This window comes from Formica exsecta, unplaced genomic scaffold (assembly GCF_003651465.1).
Source record: "Formica exsecta isolate Colony F162 unplaced genomic scaffold, ASM365146v1 scaffold393, whole genome shotgun sequence".
Taxonomy (NCBI): Eukaryota; Metazoa; Arthropoda; class Insecta; order Hymenoptera; family Formicidae; genus Formica; species Formica exsecta.
This window is the reverse complement of record NW_021851167.1, coordinates 2099476-2113030: the sequence shown is the minus strand read 5'-3', so window position 1 is coordinate 2113030 and position 13555 is coordinate 2099476. Positions and strand designations below refer to the sequence as shown.

General features: G+C 36.2%; 4 protein-coding genes across 11 annotated transcripts in view; 2 read left to right on the top strand and 2 right to left on the bottom strand.

The window, feature by feature from the left end:
* Positions 1-2472, bottom strand: part of LOC115239669 — a 37115-nt gene extending 34643 nt beyond the window's left edge. For both annotated transcript variants that reach the window (XM_029814312.1, XM_029814313.1), the window contains exons 1-2: positions 2384-2472; positions 689-1815 (exon numbers count right to left, since the gene is read on the bottom strand). The gene's annotated coding sequence lies outside the window, so the exon portion shown is untranslated. The remainder of the gene's footprint in view (positions 1-688; positions 1816-2383) is intronic.
* A 42-nt stretch (positions 2473-2514) lies between these two features.
* Positions 2515-5987, top strand: LOC115239674 (beta-ureidopropionase). 4 transcript variants are annotated; one of them, XM_029814320.1, is made up of 6 exons: positions 2515-2650; positions 2930-3101; positions 3292-3536; positions 4100-4488; positions 4623-4940; positions 5584-5987. In XM_029814320.1, exons 2-6 carry the CDS (start codon positions 3007-3009, stop codon positions 5641-5643), a joined length of 1107 nt encoding a protein of 368 aa, XP_029670180.1. In that variant the 5' UTR covers positions 2515-2650; positions 2930-3006; the 3' UTR covers positions 5644-5987. The 4 variants fall into 4 exon arrangements, with proteins under 4 accessions (XP_029670180.1, XP_029670181.1, XP_029670178.1 ...); XM_029814321.1 differs by having other exon boundaries at positions 2546-2650; positions 2924-3101; XM_029814318.1 differs by lacking the exon at positions 2515-2650 and adding an exon at positions 2669-2809.
* Positions 5988-6246: 259 nt separating this feature from the next.
* LOC115239670 (peregrin) lies at positions 6247-11114 on the bottom strand. Its single transcript, XM_029814314.1, has 8 exons — positions 10654-11114; positions 9985-10261; positions 8892-9735; positions 8452-8754; positions 8052-8226; positions 7504-7922; positions 7069-7440; positions 6247-6521 (listed from the first exon to the last, which is right to left on the bottom strand). The coding sequence occupies exons 1-8, from the start codon at positions 10771-10773 to the stop codon at positions 6347-6349; spliced, it is 2685 nt and encodes an 894-aa protein (XP_029670174.1). The 5' UTR covers positions 10774-11114; the 3' UTR covers positions 6247-6346.
* A 201-nt stretch (positions 11115-11315) lies between these two features.
* LOC115239677 (AN1-type zinc finger protein 5) overlaps positions 11316-13555 on the top strand; it is a 19978-nt gene continuing 17738 nt past the window's right edge. Inside the window, exon 1 of one of the 4 annotated variants that reach the window (XM_029814325.1) lies at positions 11316-11778. The gene's annotated coding sequence lies outside the window, so the exon portion shown is untranslated. Of the gene's footprint in view, positions 11779-11979; positions 12130-13555 lie in introns of those variants that run through there. The other 3 variants (XM_029814331.1, XM_029814328.1, XM_029814329.1) reach the window with 3 other exon arrangements.

Sequence of the window (13555 nt, the reverse complement as noted above, 5' to 3'; positions counted from 1 at the left end):
CTTCCGAGGAAGAAACCTCACGCACCGGTGATTCCGGTTTACCAAAGTTAAAGCAAGGAGAGGACAAAATACGAGGGGGAGAAAGACAGACAGAAAGAGAGAGATAGAGAAAAAGATGGGAAGGGACGGGATTGTGGATGGATGGCGGAGAATCGGGAGCGGGAGAAAAATCGCGAGGGAAACGGTAGATAGAGTAATATCCCTACATATATATAGAGCGATTCTCCTCTTTTCATCCTCCCCTCTCACCTCGGACCTCGTACCGAGGGTGCTCATCGAAGCAGCGTCCCCTCGTCCCAATTACCGTGCCCAGCGTGCATCGCTTCCCATCCACGCTCGTAATTTGCATCCGACCTCTATTTCCTCGCTTGTACGACGTTGCGTGCGTTCTTTTTTTTTTTATCACCTGTATAACGTATCGCCGATTGTCCGGAAAGTGTAAACAGTGGGATAATATTCAAGAGAAAATTTCTTGTATTAAGGAAGACCTCGTGAACATTCGTAATCGTAAATATCTAAGATTCTTCGTAGATAAACATTATTGCTGCAAGCCTGAAAAGAACGTCTGTTTTGTGTACGCAAGCGACAAAATATATCTTTGAGGTAAACTTAGCCTAATATACAGGGTGGAGGAAGAGAAGGTGAACTGAGAAAGCGGAAAAAAGGATATTACGATGTGATTACGTACAAGTCACGGATGAAGAAGATAAGCAGCGAGAGGCTGACGTCGACTCGAGGATCGACGACCGACGAGCATCCTTCCGGTCACTTTTGTCCTTCCCTTTCTGCCTTTGTCTCCTTCCTACGTAGAGCACCCCGGACTTCCGGCGACGTCCCGCAAAACCTGGGCGATCCTCCCGTCGCCGCCGCCGTTCCGGCAACACCCACTTTCTCCCCTGGCCTCGTAACCTCGAGGACCACTTTCCTTCCCTCTCGCAGGGAACGTTACTCCAAGCGGTAGTAGCCCTACCGTCGTCCTCCTCGTCGTCGTCGTCACCACCACAACCACTTCCACCATCAACCGCCGCCGCCACCACCGCCGTCGCCGTCGCCGCCGTCGCTGCCACAGTCACAACAAGCAACTACGGCAGTAGTAGCAGACGCTCGATGTACTACTGTCAGACAGTTCGCACCCTCCGACGTGTCACGTGAGCTCTTCGTACGCTCTCTCCCTCTTATCCTCTTCCGCCCTACTATCGCTCCTCTTTCCCCGTTGGGGAAGCGGGAGCTATCGACTCACCCCCGTTAACAATTAATCGTGGCTCGCCGCCGCGCCGGATCTCTCGCCGAGTGACAAGGCTCGTCGCGTTCTTCTCGCGCGTGTCCTCACATCGCGACGGCGTCTCGCGCGCGCGCGCGACAACGGAGCGGATGAAACGGAACGGAGGAACGTGAAGGTGTGCGCATTCGTTCCGCCGCGGCCGTCGCAGTGGCCGGTGTGGCTGCGCCGCACGGTAACCCTCGCTACTTCGCCAGCCGAAACCACCAACCTCCCTCCACCACCGTACCTCCCTACTCATCTATCCACCCTTCTTCTCACCCCGCCGACCCGTTGCTGATTGGTCGCCGACTGTCCTAGAGAGAGCGTAATACGCGTGACCGTGGCACGCGCGTGTCCCGGCTCCCGGCATGCGCCCTCGACACGCGCCGCATTTCAAGCCGCACGGGGGTGCGAGCAGCCATGGCGTCATCTGGGATTGCACGTGCACACTAAGCTAAGGGGATGGTTGCTAAAAATCTCTTCTTCTTTTTTTATCATCTCGCTATGCAAATCCATGGTTTTCTCCGCGTGCGAGTGAAGAGATCGTTGTTAATCTAAAAAATTGTTGTATATATATTAATTCTTTCTTTCTAAACTTGATATATACAGTATAAGCTCAATTTTTTTTTTTACTAAGGAGAATTCGAAATTTTGCGTAATTGATGAGAAAAGTGAAGTGTAAAATTATGCGCAATACATATATAGAATTAAATTAATAGAGGGCATTAAAGTTATGTAAATATTAATTATCGCAAATTCACGATAAGTAAATCTTGTAGAATCACGAATTTTTTTTTATATTAAAAAGAAGATTACTTAATAAAAATTTTCGTCTTAAAATACCGATAATGCAGTTGCTTTTATTATTAAGAAATATCAAAAACCTATATGCAGCTCTTTTATATCTTCTCATAATATGATTAGCGTCGTTTAATAATATAGAATAAATTTAATCATAAGAATTAAATAAACATATTACATCAATCTCTTGTGTGACAAACAATAATATAATGACGATATCAGGATTACGTAAATGTTGAAACATTTCATCATATTAGAGAGTGATGCAATAATACAAAATTATTATTTTATTTTAGTGATAATAAGACAAAAATATATTACGTTGATTATTTCGCTCGATCACGTCGCGCCAGTTCGAATTGAAATCACGTGAACACGCGACACTCCGATAAGATGCGTATACAATCACTGATTATACATAACTGGATACGAGATACACTCGATTCTCGGCTCAGAAACTGTGACCAATAGGGAATATAACATCAAGTGGAGTGCATTTACGCAAGCGCAAAGACGCCGTATTGTAGACAGAGACTACAACTTGGAGCTTCAATTGCCTCATAGTTTTTTCATCCTATCCCATATTCAGTTACGTACAGACATCAATGTTATATAACTTATTCTATGATTTATATTCTAACATATATCTCTGATGTAATTAATAAGTTTGTTTTGTTACATTAATTACAATAATATTATAGCTTAAATCAACGTTGATTTAAGCATATTCAATCAGAGTAACATATGATACAATTTTAAAATTTCTTTTAGAAATGTCTTTATGATGCCTTTCAGACTTATCTCCTATACTGTTTACCACTGTTTACTCTCTCTTATCAATGTTATATTTCATTCTTGTAAATGCAGTGGAGCATCGTCTATAAAATTTTGAACGCCAAGGTGACTGGGTCAAATAAGCTGATAGCAAGATAACTGTTCCAATCATGCACCAGCCAACTGTAGAAGAAATTTTAGAGAAATATATACCAGAGAAGGAATTGAATGAAGTAAAAGGCATTTTATATGGACGTAAATTAGTGTAAGAATTTTCATATTTTATATATGAGTGTAAAAAACATATTTAATTTAGAATACTTAACATATTAATAATCTTATCTGTTTCTATTAAAAAAAAGTAGAATTAAATTTATATTATGCATAGCAGTCTTTTCTTTATCATTAATTATTGCATAAATTAAGATTATACATTTATTAATAAATATTATTAGACCATTATATGAAAAATGGGAAAATGAGGAATTTGAATTACAAGGATGGAGCATAAATAGTGACATCATAGAAGAGGTTCGTCCCCTACGTCTTGTTCGTGTCGGACTAATACAACATAAGATTGTATTACCAGCAACAGAGCCCATTTTGAAGCAACGAGATGCGATACATAAAAAAATTGCATCATATATTTTAGAGGCAGCTAAACATGGCGTTCAGATTTTATGTCTCCAAGAAGCATGGAGTATGTGAGAGCCATAATTTCATTATATACATAAATGTCATCAATTATAAATTTGTGTAATAATCGATTTGTGAAATTATTGCAGATATGCCATTCGCTTTTACATATTAATAATCTTATCTGTTTCTATTAAAAAAAAGTAGAATTAAATTTATATTATGCATAGCAGTCTTTTCTTTATCATTAATTATTGCATAAATTAAGATTATACATTTATTAATAAATATTATTAGACCATTATATGAAAAATGGGAAAATGAGGAATTTGAATTACAAGGATGGAGCATAAATAGTGACATCATAGAAGAGGTTCGTCCCCTACGTCTTGTTCGTGTCGGACTAATACAACATAAGATTGTATTACCAGCAACAGAGCCCATTTTGAAGCAACGAGATGCGATACATAAAAAAATTGCATCATATATTTTAGAGGCAGCTAAACATGGCGTTCAGATTTTATGTCTCCAAGAAGCATGGAGTATGTGAGAGCCATAATTTCATTATATACATAAATGTCATCAATTATAAATTTGTGTAATAATCGATTTGTGAAATTATTGCAGATATGCCATTCGCTTTCTGTACAAGAGAAAAGTATCCATGGTGCGAATTTGCAGAGGAAGCTGAAACTGGTCCCACAACCATGTTTCTGTCTAAATTCGCTAAACAGTATAACATGGTAATAATATCGCCGATTTTGGAAAGGGACTCTGCTGATGGCGATACTATCTGGAATACCTGTGTAGTGATTAATACAGATGGAAAAGTCCTTGGGAAACATAGGAAGAATCATATTCCTCGTATTGGAGATTTTAACGAGTCCACTTATTATATGGAAGGCAATACAGGACATCCAGTTTTTAATACACCTTATGGACGTATCGCAATTAACATATGTTATGGACGCCATCATCCATTAAATTGGTTGATGTTTGGTTTGAATGGAGCAGAAGTAAGAATCACAATCTACATAGGCTTCTCGTTAGCAAAAATGTTCACAACTATTCACAATTTTTCAAATTTTACAATATTCAGATCTTATCTAAAATTTATCAATAAATAATCACTCTATATTTATATTTTCAGATCGTTTTTAACCCATCGGCAACTGTTCAAGGATTATCCGAACATTTGTGGCCAATTGAAGCAAGATGCGCCGCTATAGCGAATAGTTACTATACTTGCGCTATCAATCGTGTTGGTACCGAGATTTTCAATCATGAATTTACATCTGGTGATGGAAAACCAGCACATAAAGATTTTGGACGTTTCTATGGCTCTAGTTATATTACTGCTCCTGATGGTACACGAACTCCAGGTTTAAGTCGTGACAAAGACGGACTTTTGATTGGAGAATTGGACCTAAATCTATGTCGACAAACGAAAGACGTATGGGGATTTAGAGTGAGTATTTTATAAAATTATTAATTATCATATGTGCAGGATATTTTTCAAAATTATTGAGTTCGTTGACCGGATATAAACTTTAAATTCAAGCACTGATGTAACTTCGTAATTCATCCTCTGTATAATTTAATAATATTGTAACCATCTTTCATGTAGACATAGTAAATCAATGGAATTAGTTTAGTATAATAAAAATATCCATTTTTGATTTGGTCAAAAACTAAATATGTGAAATAAAAAATCGGTTAAAATATCTTATGAAATGTATTCTCTATAGAGTTTACAAAATTTAAATTATACATAAATTAAAAAATATATCATATGAAGGAGAGAAAAGGCAGTCAAGAGCCAATGCGGTAATTTGTGAGCATATGTTTTATTACAATCACACACACAAATTATATTGATATTTTAATTAAGTGATAGGCACAATCACAAAAAGCGTACGTTTTGGTCCTTTTTTTGAACCATCTTCAGTGTAATTACAAAATATATGGATAATATATTATAATATATTCCTAATTATAACAAATTATCGCGCTGGCTTATGATTGCGTTTTCCCTTTTTCGTATGATATATTCATAAGAGTCTTTATTAGTTTATAAAAAATATATAATAGAAATTTTATGTTAATTTCAGATGACACAAAGACTCGATATGTATGCTAAAGAACTTGCTGAATTCACAAAGCAGAAATGAGATTTAGGGAGTATTTACAGAATATTTACATCATCCCAAATTCCATAAAATTTGTTACGAAAATTCAATGATGCATTTTGCATTTGCCCAATACTTCTATCTAAGGATATAAACTTATCTATCAATGTAATGAATCATTTCAGAGAGAAAATCTATAAAAAGTTATATTTTTCCACGATATCAACAATTTATTCACATTGTATAAATTAGTTATATTTTGTATTTGCAAACTATGCATCACTCTAAATAATTACTTTACTTATATAAAATTATAATAACGTTTTATAGAGTATTAATATCTAACACCTGTCCTCATACAAATATTTTTTTTCTGTTTTATGAAATCAACAAAATAATTAAATCATTATAACATAGTGTCTTTTATAAATAAGTCCTGTAAATTAATTTTTCTTCATATTGTACATATCGTTTTTAAAAAATTTTGTACATATTTCTCTATGAAAATGTCAAATATACGTCAAATGTAAATGTTTTTATATATAAATTCTATAAATTAATTTCTTTTCATATTGTGTACACATTGTTTTTTTAAAAATCCTACACATATTTCTCTATAAAAATGTCATTGACCATTGATATATTAAGTATTAATATCTATTGCATTCAAATTACAATATCTTTTTAAATATTTATATATAGCAATATTCTAATTATATTAGATCGTATATTGTACTTACAAGATTTATACATTTGAGATACTATCCAACACAGCAGTTTGTTTGCGATAATGTAAAGCTTCTTGATAAGCTTTCTTCACAGCTTTTCTATCTGCAGGTTTACGCGATTCAATTAACTTTGCTTCGTCCACTTCCTGCGATACTCCGAGTTTTTCTAATTTTTCACCTGGCAGCCATTGCCTGAAAAATTTGATATAATTACTAATTCAAACACATTTTTACTATTCATAAAATATATGTAAATATATATTTGCATCATAAAATGTAGAAAATTTTGTATAATTATATAAACAAAGTTTTCATTTTCCTATCTCAAGATTCTCTTCATGTAATTAATAATTTTGTTGTATAGATACAGAATCTTTAACGATAAATATATTTTACAATAGTAGATGGAATGATAGATATTTCTCTTATTGATAATTGAAATAATTCCTTTCAAGATTTACTTGGATACCCTATTTTTTCTTAGCTTTTGATCTTTTACAATTCAGTATTTTGATAATTAAATATCCAATCAAGATTTTTGTTAGTTTCTTTAAAATTATAAAGAAAATTTTTTATTTATTTGTGCCTTTGATGCATAATTCGACAAAATTCTTTTCTATTTAATTGATTGCAAAAAACTACTCGTGTCTTGATATTTTTATTAAGGATGTTCATTAAATGCAACCTATTATCAAATATTCAGTATAGTGTTCTTGAATTAAAAATTAAGAATGATTACCATGTGCGCTTTGTGTCGAAGAAAAGTACAAGAAAGACCGGTTCTTTGTAATTGTCAGCAAGAGCCAAAACATCATCAGGTGGTGCTGGGATCGGCACTCCTTTATGTATAGTACCCCGGGGTGTATTAGGATCAATAATCAGAGCTGGATACCAAGGATATCCGCGACATTTAGCCCATACAAGTTGCAGAGCTTGTAGACCGTTGCTAGTGTTCGTTTGCTTGCTCTCGTTTTCTTTCTTCGTATCGACAATCTCTTGTCGTTGCTTCTCCTCTTCTGGATCGGGAGTAGTAGATCTACTCGTGGGACAGCTACTGCAACTTGATGATTGGCTTTCCCCCTCACCTATATCACTATCCATTGTTCCACTCCTATAAATATTAACTTAATATTAATATCGAGTCATATAATTAACAAATATATTATTTACATACCTATATACTTTAAAACTATCACTTTGTTTCTTTTTGTCATCTTCCGAAAGAAACATTTGACCGCTTCTAGCATTACGGGCTCTAGCTTTACGCGTGAACAATACCGCTGTTCTTCTATTTACACCACCTCCGCCAATCTCTTTCTCGTTAGATTGCGATTCTGTTTCCACGCGACTACGATTAGATCTTTCTCTTTTTCTAGATTTAGAGCCAACTTGTTCGGATTCAATAACTGGATCGAGGTCAGGATAGTCTTTGCGAGCCTGATCTATCAAGGCTCCACCCTGCTCTTTCATTTTTATTCCTGCCCGATAAAACATAGTATCTTTACGATTATATGCCAAACAATTGCTCACCATCAAATTAAAGTCAGTTTCAAAAGCGGCAATAGAATCGTATTCTTGTTTCTCTAATTTTGCCTGTAACAAAAGAATATGATTGATAATGAATTATATTTTTAATAGGCCTTGATAGATTTATATTTTAAAAGTAATTCTCTGTGTATAAATATAGTTATAAATGCAATATAAAATAATTCTGATAATTGCCTGCATGGTAGAGAGATCCATAGGATGCGATACTATTTCAAGATAATCTGGAACTTCTTTGGTATTGACTGGTTGTCCAAATACATCGTTTACATCTTTCGCTTTTATAGCTTCTAATAATGTACGTAAAACACTCTCCAATGGCCGCAATTCGAACCACAAACATTTTTCCTTCCTGTAATTATTTTTAAAAGAATGATATATTTCATAATGTAAATGCTAATAAAATATTAAAGCATAATTAAAAATTATGAAGTCTACTATTTTAAAATTTATCGAGATTTACAAATTAAATTTTTAATGCAAACCTATAATTTATTTCATTATTTAATTAAAAAACATATTAATGTTGACTACCATTTGGTAAGCACAATTTCTATATCGTGCCGCGAGTACTCACACTTTGAATAATTCTTTCTTTAATTTTTCACGCTTCCGTACTAATTCGCACAACAATCGTGCACGTTCCAAGTCTTGACGTAAGCATTGCCAATATTTAAGCTGACGATACAATTCTTCTCGTAATTCACTATCGTGCGTCGGCGAAGAGGAGTGTTCACCGAGCGGTTGCGGTCTGGATTGTGGATGAGAACTTTGCAGTCTTCTAAGAAGCGGGACACCATTCCTGTATTGTCGCTTCAACGTCCAATAAGCAAGGAGGCGTTGTATCAATTGACTCCTTTTTGGTATTCCTTCAGCTAAACTGATTGAGATAAAATAATACATGTAAAAATTTAATAACACATTAAAATATTGCTTTGTACTATACAGATTTTGTGTTTAACTATATGTCTGTCCCATTCTCTATATAAATAAAAATGTAATTATTATTATTTTTACCTAGCTATTTCTCTGATTCTCTCAGGTGGAATGGTGGGAATAGAAATAACAGGCGCTGACGAGCTTTTCTTATTAGCTATTGCTCTCCTCCTCGCATCCACGGGATTTGTAGAAGGCTGATAATCGACAGGTGTATGCGCTTCACAATAAGCTGTCTTTTGCACTAACATTGGTTCACCATTGGCAGGTTGCACTGTTCTCATACGCATGCACAAACCAGCCTGCTGAGCACAAGTTACATGGAATGCTGCATAGCAGTTACTCTTATGACATTGAATGCACGCGCCTGCCCCTCTGCGTTTGCATACACAGCATGTAAGCTTCCAACGAGCTTGTGGAATACTCTCTATACTGTCGATGGGCTCCAGAAATACAGTGTTAGCAAATCTAACTTCTGGTATCCATAGAGCGCACACCACATGTGCCCATGTCGCGGGACGATCGGTCTGTTTAAAAGCGCCGCCTCTATTCGGACATAGAACACAATCTACAGCCCTAGATGGACTCTGCAGACACCTCCTACACAACCATTGTCCTTCAGGTATATATGGTACACCGTAACAATCTTGATGGACAGCAAGATTACACATATCGCAAAACAAAATTGCATTACTATTTTGACATTCTCCATCCATACAGATACAACAGACAGCGTCTTCGTCCGCAGCAATGCCACCTCCACCATTGCTTTGTTGTTGAAAATATGACTCCTTTTCTAATCTGTCCATCAGTAATTCAAATGTATCAGGTTCTAATGCAGGTGTTAATCCAGAAGCTAGTCTTCTTTCATTCACAATAGAAAGCCATGCAGTGTCTTCCTCATCAAGATCATATTCCACTTCTCCTACATCAAAATAATTTTATTTTTGGAATAATATAATAACACAACAGAATATTATAATATATAGAAAATGGAATTTAATATTGTAAGATTTTAATATGAGGTAAATATGAGATTAAATATAATAATAAATAATATATTGTAATATATATTACACATAATATTATAAACAAACATTTTAATATTATAAAATTACTATAATTATTTAATATTATAGAACTATTATCATAAAAATTGCGGAATAATATTTACCATCAAGTTCTTCACCACTGCGTTCCATAAATCTAATGTAAGAATTTGGAAGTGGTTCAGCCTCTCCTAATTGATCCTCGTAACCTTCTATCTCTTTAACTGTAGCAACAGGTAAAGTGCTAAGAATATTTTTGTCTTCTTTTTCCTTTTCCAATAATGCTGCGTTATATTTTAAACCTTTTTCGTCAAGCATACTTGAATCCATGGAAATTATAGGGATTGCATCTGAGATAGCCAGCTTAATTGATTTGTTTCCATCTTCCCCTATAGGATTTACCTTCAAATATTAAGATATATGTCAATATAACAGATTCTATACAAAATTATTTATTAGAAATATATGTGCACATATACAGAATTATAAATATAAAAATATAAGAATTCAATTTAAAGAGAGTTATGTTACAAATTTTTGTTATTATAAAATAATGATTGAAATTTATCATCTCATATTTTTTAAGTTTGATTCATTAAAGTTTCCCAAATTATTGTTTACATACAATTTAAAAATTGTATTTTAATTCGACATTGAAACAAACAATATTCTCTTATAATCCAACTTCTGTTACTTGTAGAGAGAAGTGAGAGAACTTGAGAGAGAAAGAGTAGTATATTCTTATATAAGATAGAAACGTGTTTTAACAATAACTAAACAATACTTATTCATACCAAAACGAATTTGGCTGCTTCTTGACTGCTGAGCGTCTCTGTGTTCGTAGGACTCGCGCTTTCATTAGGTACACCCATTCTGTTCCTGCCTTTCTTTTTATTAGACTGCGGCGTATTCATCTTCGTTCTAGCTGTGGCAAACGCTTCAATATCTAATATGCGTATCGCCCACCACTGTTTGGCAAATGTGTTGTCTTTCGTGTGTTTATGTTACACACGAATGCCAGAAGCAACAATAAGATTGCAGCAGATCGCAGAGATAGCCTTATTTCTTTCGCAATAACGAGAGAAAGCTAAGTAATAATACTATTATTGCAGTCTTCTTTTTCTTTATCGGATTGTTCATCCACTACCATGCTACGGTACCACGTTGTTGACGAACAGAACGATATTTGAACGAACAATCATCGTAAAACGACCGCTAAAAAGCGGTGCTCTACGGTTGATACCAACTGTGCCAAAATCTGACGCGTTTCGTTTGACGATTATTTTTTTGTCCAATATACTTGACTGTCAAACTAGATATTTCTTAGGCAACAACCAATCGGCAAACATTGGACAAATTATTAGCATGTCCCTAAATAAAAGTTACTAGACGCATTTTATCTTTCCCGAGTTTACTCTCTATATAATTTATCTGTTTCGTCGCTCGGGCGGATTCGTGGTCATTCGCCCGCATACGGCACCGAGCACCGAGTGCTACGCTCGGTCGGAGTTATGGGGGGGAGAATTGTAAAGGAGATCTAACTTTACGTCAGTCATCAGCAGTATTCGTTCTCGTACCTGCAACTCTGGCAGGTTGGCAGATCTACTTCCTCGTAGTCGGAAGAGTTGGGTGTGAAGAGAATTCTCGCCTTAAACGATCGTCATCGTCGCCGTGATCATCGCGATCGTCGATATCTCGTAAATCGGTATCTCTCCCCCTCACCTACCTTTATCGCGCGTATCGCGCTTATTGTGAACAGTGTGAAACGCGAAGCGCGAGTTTCGTGAAGCGATTTTATTTGCGAGCGAGGTGACCGAATGTATCGCTGAGAATTATGTGGAATAGTGACGCAGAATTGGGATCGGTCGCGCGTCAAGTCAGCTGACATATTGCGCCCTGCTACACCGCAACAGCCTTCGGTAAGTGTCGCAATCCCAGTACCGTGTGCTCTATCTCTATCTCTCTCTTTCTCTCTACCCCGCGGCTCTACCTGCGAATCCGTCGCGGACTATTTTCGGTCCTCGGGATAGCCGTGAGATACACGGATCCGCTTCTCCTCTCCCTCGGGCTACGCACGGTGGTACCGACGTAATTTCCCGATCGGAGCGCGAGCTCGATTTCACTCGCGCGTCCAGCGTCCGCGAGTTACGTGTGCGCGTTTCGACTCCGATCGGGGAGCTGCGTTCGCCGAACGAACGCGTAGGAACGTCGACGTGTTAAGTGACCGCGGACAGAGAGACGGACAAAGGAACGACGCAATTTACGTCTAAGTGCGTATTCAAGGATGGAAGCCATGTCCCATCGTCTTGCCACCGTGCGTCCGTCCCTCGGTGCTCTTCACGCTCTTTGCATGCGCGTGTGGCTAAGCCTATCTTTCTTTCTCGCGCCTCCCTCTCCCTACCCCCTCTTCACCCTCCCTCATCTCCTCGTTCTCTTTTTATATCACTTTTTCTTTATCTCTTTCCTCCTCATCGCCGTCTCTCCACGACGGCAGCGCTCCGATACGATTCGAATCATCGTATATTAGACGTCATAAATGCCTGCCTATTCTTTATATTACGTAGATATCTTTCGAAACAACAGAATATTATCATATTTAAAATATTTACATCGCATGTGTAAATATACACATACATACGCAAGAGAGATAAGAGTCCAATATATTCTTGTATCTACTAATTTCAAGATTAATGAGATATATATATACCGTATATTTTCTTGATCTTAATCTTGATTTTCAAAAAAGCATATATTGCATAATGTCTTTGGTAAGCAACAACATATTTCTATAGCCACACAATTCCTTTCTTAATGTCCATTAAACTATTCCTCAACGTAATGATTCTGGGATACATGATTTGAATATATAATAATGAAAAATTGTTAACCTAATTTCCTTCGTTTGTAAAAATCATAAAATTAATCGTTACATTTTCGATTTATGGAATGCAAAACGTATCGTGTTATATTTCCAACTGCCTATGAAACGACCCACTTTTTGGAAAGGAGATGAACGAAATAATATCTATTCCGTCTAGATGTTTTATGAGAAGACGGCTGTCGTGCGACTCGCAATAAAAATAACGGCGATATATTATAAGATGTATTTATAGAAAGAGAGAGAGAGAGAGAAAGAGATCCTGGCCGCCTTGCTCGATCGTCTACGATTGAAGAACTTAAAGCCCATTAATTATTTCCGATGCTCTGCCAAAATGTCAAAGAAATCACGGCCGACTTGATGACAAGCCGCTCACATGATGTTTCGCTTCGTTACTCAATTATTGTCTTTATTGCTCGTCAGGCAATGACGAAATAATGCATTTATTTTATTCGATAACTAATTCTTCGAAATAAATTGTTACATTCAATGTCAAAATAATTTTTCGCAAAAGCAATAAACATTATATATATATATATATATATATATATATATAATTCTTTTTCTTCATCTTTTTCAACATGATTTAAAATGACACGTATCAAACACTATTAGCTGACCATTTTGTTATGTAATTTATCAATATTTAGACGCGCGTTTGATAAAAAATTCCTCTGTTTCTCTTTCTCTATCTAATAACTGATAACGGATTTATGACGCGTACTGTACGTTTACGTACTCTTGCGCTACCCTCTCTCCCCTTTCTCCGAAACACCCGTCACCGACGTACTTCCCTTCAGATGTCCCTTCGGACATTC

Excerpts from the sequence above, each read along its gene's own strand:
- LOC115239674 (XM_029814320.1), top strand. The coding sequence starts at position 3,007 with ATGCACCAGCCAACTGTAGAAGAAATTTTAGAGAAATATATACCAGAG. Across the intron at positions 3,102-3,291 it reads TTATATGGACGTAAATTAGT|ACCATTATATGAAAAATGGG; the intron begins GTAAGAATTTTC and ends AAATATTATTAG. Across the intron at positions 3,537-4,099 it reads ATGTCTCCAAGAAGCATGGA|ATATGCCATTCGCTTTCTGT; the intron begins GTATGTGAGAGC and ends AAATTATTGCAG.
- LOC115239670 (XM_029814314.1), bottom strand. The coding sequence starts at position 10,773 with ATGAATACGCCGCAGTCTAATAAAAAGAAAGGCAGGAACAGAATGGGT. Across the intron at positions 8,227-8,451 it reads AAGAAAGAATTATTCAAAGT|GAAGGAAAAATGTTTGTGGT; the intron begins GTGAGTACTCGC and ends AAATAATTACAG. Across the intron at positions 7,441-7,503 it reads GATAGTTTTAAAGTATATAG|GAGTGGAACAATGGATAGTG; the intron begins GTATGTAAATAA and ends TAATATTTATAG.